At 37.4% G+C, this 8,191-nt stretch overlaps 1 protein-coding gene across 1 annotated transcript in view; it reads left to right on the forward strand.

Moving 5' to 3' along the window:
• The window catches only part of MICU2 (mitochondrial calcium uptake 2), a 62,706-nt gene extending 59,972 nt beyond the window's left edge, over positions 1-2,734 (forward strand). The window contains 2 exon segments of the mRNA XM_004680262.2: positions 32-316; positions 2,122-2,734. Coding sequence (XP_004680319.1) covers positions 32-316; positions 2,122-2,223 — 387 coding nt within the window. The 3' untranslated portion in view covers positions 2,224-2,734.
• The last annotated feature ends 5,457 nt before the right edge of the window (positions 2,735-8,191 follow it).

Raw genomic sequence — 8,191 nt, forward strand, 5'->3', positions numbered from 1 at the left:
CTGTGCTTTAACCCGCTGCGCCACCAGGGAGGGCCTTGAATACATTCTTAATGGGTATTTTTGGTTTTGTTTCACTACTCAAATAATAAAAATTTAAACTAATTCCATTTACACTGTTTCCATAGTTTGTGAGTTGTTTTATGTTTACTATTTTTTAGCGGAGTTTAAGAGAGCTGTGAAAGTAGCAACAGGACAAGACCTCTCAAACAATATTTTGGACACAGTGTTCAAGATCTTTGATTTGGATGATGATGAATGTCTGAGTCATGGAGAGTTTCTTGGGGTATTAAAAAACAGGATGCATCGAGGCTTATGGGTAACAGATTTGAAATTTTTAATGTATGCATGTATGTGTAATTAAATGGATGGTATTAAATCTAGAATTTGAGCAAGTGCTTAGCTCAAATGCGGGTTTTGCAATTTAAGATTGTAAACTATAATACAACCAACACTGAAATATCACATGCAGGTGAGAGCTGACATTTTTCTTTGCTTTTTTTCCCTCTTAATCTAAGTCTAAACAGAAACCACTATTCTTTAATGATGACCTTAGATTTGACTTTGGGCTCTATAGTTTGATATATCTAGAGTCAAATCCCTAGCTTTACATACTAACTGCTGAATCTTTAAAAAGCAACTTAATTTTTCTGAACCTCAGATTCTTCCTGTATACAATGAGAAAACTTAATAGAATTTAACATTAAAAATTTTTGTGAGAATTTACTGTTAAATACTATGTAAGTGCGGAGGCACAAAATAAAAGTTAGCTTTTGTCATTACTGAAATTTACATATTGTTCTGTAACTGTGGGACAAATTAAACTATTTTGTTTAGGTAGAATCTACTAGAAACAGTCCCATTAAAGCAGTCTTAAGGTTGGAAACAAGTAGAAAGAGAAAGTATTGATATTTAGCCAGAGGAAAAAAAGGAGGGACAATTAGAGATTAGTGGGTTCATAAAAGCCAGACTTTCTAGAACTTAGAAAACCAATTTCAATTGGCAAAACGCAGCTCTCCGCCTTTTTAAGCAGGTTTTTCATTCTCTTTTTCCTAATAAGCCTGTCCTTTTAAAATGTTAAAAAAAAATTTTTTCCAGTTGCTTACAATAAACATTATGTATGGATAATGAACCGTATAATTTCTAGTAGCAAAACAAAACTTTGTAGTCATCTAACACCTGAGAGTTAAAATCATATTCTTAGAAATTAAACTAATTGATGCAGTTAACAATTTAATATATCCAGGAAGCTCTTTGTCATTTCTCAAAATATATTAAGAGCTGTAAATCAATGGTATTATAAAGAACATCTATATAACCTAAAATGGACTTTTGTTACCATTTGGTTAATTTCCAGCAATGCTGTACTTTTTTGATCACCAGGATCTGAATGTTTTCTAACTTTCACATTGTCATTTAGTTGAGAGGAATGATACAACCTATTTTTAATTCATAAGGCACATACATGAATTTTCTTACTTCTTAAAGCTTCTCATCAAATACAGTTGGTTGTGAGTTTTGTATTGTTGGGTTTTTTTTTCCAATCAAAATTTTACTATTTTTAAAGATTATTTATTTACTTATTTACTGATTTATGCATACAGAGCTAGGGTATAGACCAGAGGTTTAAGGATGGTGAGAGAATTCGCCAGAGACAGAGTAGTGAGGAGAACAGGTAGATCTACAAAGTGCACTGCTGAGGAGAGCAGCAGAGGAGACACGCCACGTAGCTCACCTCCAGGGATGGAACCAGGGCCACTAGCTTGTAGTGCTATGCCTTAACCAGGCAGGGCCGAAATCATAATTATAAATTTTTTTTTCCCACAGTTTACCAGGAAAAAGTTCATTATGAAATGGAAAATTATCAGATAATTATAATTTAAAACTAAATTAGTCTCCCTTCATTCCCATAGTTATGCTCAGCATATTCTTACATAACATTCAATTTTTATCTTTTACCTTATTTTATAGTTCTGTTGCAGTCATCTTTTAAAATTCACCTAAAATCCTTTTTGGAGAATGTGGGAAATAAACAAGAGCAAGTAACAACAGTAACAAGTAAATATGAAATCATGTTTAACCTTAAAGAGAATGACCCCCTTCATTTTTACTTTTGGTTAACAGGTTCCACAGCATCTAACTATACAAGAGTACTGGAAATGTGTGAAAAGAGAAAGCATTAAAGGAGTAAAAGAAGTCTGGAAAAAAACTGGAAAAGGTCTTTAGAAAAAGATAATGAGGAAATTATATTGTTCCTAGTGTCAAAATTTGAGTTGTTTTTTTTTTAAATACTAGATGTTTATCTTTTAAGCCTTCTTTGATTTCCTTTGTGATACAGATATTCCTTGTATTTGCTTTCTGACTCAGTGTATTAATAGCATGTCATTGAAGAACTTAAAAAGTAAAATAAAGTTACCTTTTATGAAGGCAGGTATTAGATTCTGTGAAAAGACCTAAGATTGAAGTAACACTTTGTAATTTGAAAAGGTGGGAAACCTAGATTATTCTCTGATTTCTTAGACACAATAGCACATTATACTTTCTGGAAGGGAAAATGAGAACTTATGGGGGGAAAATAATTATTGTGCAAAACCAGTATCAATTCCACATACTTCTTATAGGACAAATTAAGTTAAAAATATTTCAGGTTTTCTCATCTATATCATACCGTATATTTCTTGTATATTTTATTTCAGCTTGCTATATGTTAAGTGTCTTGAATAAAATATATGTTTCAGTATCCTCTCTGAAAACAAAATAAAGTATTTTTAAAAAGATAAAAAATCACTGAGGTATGTTTTTTTATAATTGTTATATAAAAGTACACTTTCTTTTTAAAGATTTATTTATGCATACAGAACTGTGGTACAAGCCAGCAGTGCAGGGGCAGTGAGAAGATTCACCAGACACAGAGTGGGGAGCAGAACGAAGTGTGACAAAGTACACTGCTGAGTGGAGTGGTGTGTGGGTCTGGGGCCTGGGATTGAATTTACAGAGGTGGCTGTAGCTACCTTGCAGTGCTGAGTCCTTACCCATTGCATGACCAGGGAGGGCCCAAAAGTACACATTTTAAAAAATGTAAATACTCACCCATTGACAATCTCATTAGTTTCCCTGCTATAAAACTTGTGTAATTGGAAGAATTTTGATCACAAGATCCGTATCTCATGGAAATACTGCACTGTGGGTAAAATGGCACCAGAAATTAACTGGCATTAAATACAAATTGGTATTTTTTTGAAACATGGTAAATAAAAAATTTTTTAAAGTATGCCCAATATATTTCAAATAAATATATTGCAAATATTTTAAAATGTTCATCTCCATAGGTAATTGTTGAATACAAGAGTAGGGCAGAGAAGGTACACTATAAACCTCAAACATTTTATACCTAAAAGTAAGAAAATACTAAAAAACTAATGGAGACATGTCAGAGGACAAAAGCCAACTTCAAGGGAGTATCTCTGGCCAAATCTGGGAAAATTTGAGCATTAAAATAATGTTGGTAATGGAGCGTAACCTACTGAAAAATCAGTGAGCTTACCCTGAAAATTGATTGCTTTTTCAAACTGATTGAAAACTTAGATCAGTAAAGGGTACGACCTTGAAATAAGTTCATCTGTTAAATTGGAAAGCCCTTTGTTATAATGTAATACTTGACATTAGCAAGTGGTAAAGCTTTTTATAGTTTTTATAGAAATATATTGCTATTGATTAAAAATTTAAATTTGTCCTGTTTTCAAAGTAACTGATATTTTTATTTCTATGTTGTAAAACCAAACCAAGAGAAAAGATACATGATTCAAAAAAAAAGTGTAAGAGTGCATCCTTTACCATTTTCTCACTTAGCCACAAAGTACTGACTCTTCTCCCTATCTAACCAGATGAACATACAGGGATAAGATTAGGGATATAAAAGTATCAAAGTAGGGATTGTTTTTGTCATCTTCATCTTCTTGCCCTAACTTTTGCAGTCTATTCACCTTAAACCAATTCCCCCTACCCCACTTTGCACAGCAGTACTCTGGCTTTAAAATTCTTAGCTTTTCCTTGCAGACACTGTGTACACCTATCCCCTCCCAAGCCACTCCAACAAGTTTCTGGCCAAGATACTTGCCCTCTTCTGTTAAAATTCTTGAGATCAAGTTGCTATTTATGTGTCAAGTTTTTCTCTACTAAGCCATTAAGCTAAAAGGAAAAAAGAGTTTCAACTTTGCCATCTATATCTACCATTCTTGCTAAGTGCCTGACTTAGAGAATAGCAGCTAACAAATATTTGCTGAATAAAAGGAAGAGAGAGAAGGAAGATGAGAAAAGGGCTAAGACGAGAAGACAGGAGAGAGGTAAGTAAGACTATTAAAGATGACTGTTACTTTATTTCAAATATGCTTTCATACCAGATTAATTTTTCTAAAGTCTGATTGTATTGCTTCATTTTTTTAAAAAGATTTATTTATTTGTGCATACAGAACTGGGGTACAGGCCAGAGGCTCAGGGGCGGTGAGAGGCTTCACCACAGACAAAGTGGGGAACAGAACAGGCAGATCAACGAAGTACACTGCTGAGGGGAGCAGCGGGCGGGTCAGGAGCGGTCTGCCACGCCATGTGGTCACCTCCGGAGCAGGTGGGAATTGAACTCATGCGGAAGTGGCTTTAGATTCTCAGTGCTGTGCTTTAACCCGCTGCGCCACCAGGGAGGGCCATATTGCTTCATTTTTGACAACCCTATGACACTATAAAGTCACCTACAAAATAAAAGTCAAACCCAACATGTGGGAAGAGCCTGGCCAGAGAGTTCTAATATGGTTGGAAAACAGAACAAGTGGTAGACATGGAAACAAGTCAATCGCCTCCCGAAAACATATAAATAGGATTACTCTCTTAGAATTAAATTGTAAAATTAAAGTTAGGTAGAGAGTGAGTGCAGGAAGATCGCAGAATAGGAAGTACACTGCTGAGGGGAGTAGTGAGCAGGTCAGGAGAGGTCTGCTGGGCCTCTCTGTGAGTCACCTCTGGGGCAGGGATCGACTCATGCTAGCTTCTTAGTGCTGTGTTTTAATCCGCTGTGCCACCAGAAAGGGCCCAAAATTTTTAATTTTTTTAATGAATCACTTTTGTAATGTATCTTTTTCTTACATCTTTGTTAATTTTGACAGTACCTGATTTCTCCCCTCAGGTGCAGTCAATGTAGTTCTCCCACCACCAGAATACCCATAGTCCACCACTGTAGTCCACTGTGTTTGTCCTCTCTCCACCTGCTCTGCTGTTTTCATCAGCCCCTCTTTCCCAACCCCTCCTGGCCTCCTGCATGCCTCAGATCTGTGGTCAGCTTTCAAGGTTTATCTCTGACCCTTTTTTTGGTTTCTCTAAATTCCACATAGAAATGAAACCATCTGGTATTTATCTTTCTCCTTCTGTCTTAAAGGGAAATAAAATTGTTTTGGGAATTGGAGTTAAGCACAAAGGAATTGAATTTTATATTCTAAAAAAGCCGGTTTGGGGCAAAGAAATGTGGATTTGGTGAATTTTATTCATTAGCTACTGTGCAGTTCATGTGAACAGGTTTCTTTCAGGTAAGGGAGCTTTGAATTTCTCCTGGTGGGCCCTTTCCTCTGGGTAACTCACCCTTTTCTGCTTTTCTCAGTCTCCACCCAACCTTGGAGCTTAACTCACGATTATTTGCTTCTACTTGTTCAGGCTGTGTCAGATCAGCTGTGTTTGTAAATACAAACCTTAGCTAGAATTTTAAATAAGGTTTTTTTCCTCTCCTTTATATTCTTAGAACCTGAGACCAACTTAACTATTTAGACTATTTCACCAAGATACAGAAAATAAGATTACTGAAAAGACAGAGGTGTGTCCTATAGTCAAGCCCAGGAAACATCAGAAGAACAACAAGAAACATTCCAAGTAAGGACTTGAAAATCACCAGGACTCTCACAATCTATTTCTCTGCTTTGTCTGCATCACTTTCACTCTCTTTCACTGAGACCAACTCTACTCTCTCTGAAATATAAACATTCCTGGAAAAGGTGTTGATTGGCTGACCACCTGAGTATGGGACACACTAGAACAATCAACTGTTTTCAGAATGGCAGGGTCTCTAATAATCTGGTATCTTCTATGCCCCCACATAATTAGTGTGTAGTGGACGAAACTTTTTTTTTTTTTAGATTTATTTATTTGTGAATACAGAACTTGGGTACAGACTAGAGGTACAGGGGCAGTGAAAGGATTCGCCAGAGACAGAGTCGGGAGCAGAACAGGCAGATCGACAAAGTACACTGCTGAGGGGAGCAGCAAGCAAGACAGGAGAGGTCTGCTGTGCCATGTGAGTCACTTCTGGAGCCACTGAACTTGCACTGACACAGCTGCAGCTAGCATGCAGTGTGCTGCGACCTAACCCATTGCACTACCAGGAAGGGCCCGAAATACATTTTTTTAAACCAGGTTATTAGTCCTAGACTAATACTAGGGTGCTGGATTTTTTCCTCCCTAAGTTGAAACTCTATAGGCTGAGACCAGTTTAAAGGCCTGTAAGGGCCTATTTCTCAAAACCAGAGGATCAGCATCAAAGTGACACGTCTCAGGAAAACTTCCAAGAATTTTTTTCAGTTGTGTGGCCGAAAACGGATACCATTGAGCATATTACACTAAGCATTTTATATAATTAACCCTTCATCACCAATCCAGTCGAAAGTATGGACAGCTGTACATAGCTAAATTAATAATTATGCAAAAAATATTAATTTGATTCATATTTTTACTTTGTGGCATTTTTCAGAATCTTATTTGGGGTCAGGATGTGAGAGAGTAGGGAGGTTTGAGTAAGCAGAAAGAAACCAGCATGGCTATCAGCCACCAGTCCTTTGAGTCTTGGAGCTCCCTTTTCTGAGCCTAACCCTGCCATCTTCCCTCCATGACTCTCCTTGGCCCATAAGATGGTAAGCATGGAGACTAGAAGTAGAAAAGACAGTACCTACCCTGAAATTGTAGTGCCTTTGATTTATTCTCTTAATGATATATAACAACTCTTCCCAGATTCCAACCTCTCTGCCAATAATACACCACAGAAAAATTCAAGCAAGTGTTAACAAAGGCACACACAGGATTGTAATAGGGTGGTAGGGGGGTGGGGAAAGGTGGTGGGGGAGGGGAGGTTCCAGGTTCCCTACCCCACCCACAGGAGGGTGGAGCTGAACTGGGAAGAGAAGAAGCTGAAGAGACTGGAGAAGGAAAGAAGCAGGATAGAGAGCCAGAAGGAGACTCTGAAGGAGGTACATGAAGCAGAAAGACAGGTGAAGAAATTGTGCTTGTTTCTTGGTCCTGGACTGGTTGAAACAGATGTGAGTGAGAGACCCACGGGGAGATGTGACTGCCTCTGAACCTTTTCTATGGGTCCCAGCTGGAAGGTCTTTAGGCTTGTGGGAGGCTTTCCGGTTTTGATTTGGGCCAATCCTATTTGGCTGGACATCTACCCACCAGGGGATGCGTAACTTTGGTGCTTGGGTTTCAAACTATATTTTCTGTATTGTCTTTTCTGTATTGCACAGTCTTATTATGATGCAACAGGTGGCAGAACTATTTAGAGCAGGCAGGTTTGGGTGTTCTGGGGTATCCCTCTCCCTGCCCTGTAACAGGACACCAGAATGAACCCCCACAAATGTTCAATTATGAACAGAAGTTTCCATGCTCAGAAGACCTTCCTAATCTTTGAAGTATCCATTCTACATACTCCCCCATCACCTCTCAATTATAATGGCTAAGTATATTTTAAAAAAAAAAAATCTCCTGATATTCCTTGGGGAAGTGTAAGTCACCCTGAATCAAAGTTTGGAGTAAATAAGGGAATAAGCAAAGGCAGCACAGGACACGAGTAGGATTAAATAATAGTGGAAATTGCATGTCTTCAAAGCTGGGGTGTAAAATGAAACTAGTACCACGCAATGCCATAGAATAAATGAGACAAAATGTAGGGGGGTGGGGAGGGAGGGGGGAGGTTATATTGAGCAAAGTGGAAAAAAAAAACAAAACTTCAAATCAACAATAGTTCATTTAAAAAAAAAAAAAAGCCCCACAAATGTTCCACAAGATGGCACTCTTGCTTCTCCAAAACGTTTACCTTTCTTGAGCACTAAGCATTGTTAACAGATACACCAAATAAATATACAGAATACTTCAACAATTGATTTCC

This window comes from Condylura cristata, unplaced genomic scaffold (assembly GCF_000260355.1).
Source record: "Condylura cristata isolate star-nosed mole 26May11 unplaced genomic scaffold, ConCri1.0 scaffold00010, whole genome shotgun sequence".
Classification (NCBI taxonomy): domain Eukaryota; kingdom Metazoa; phylum Chordata; class Mammalia; order Eulipotyphla; family Talpidae; genus Condylura; species Condylura cristata.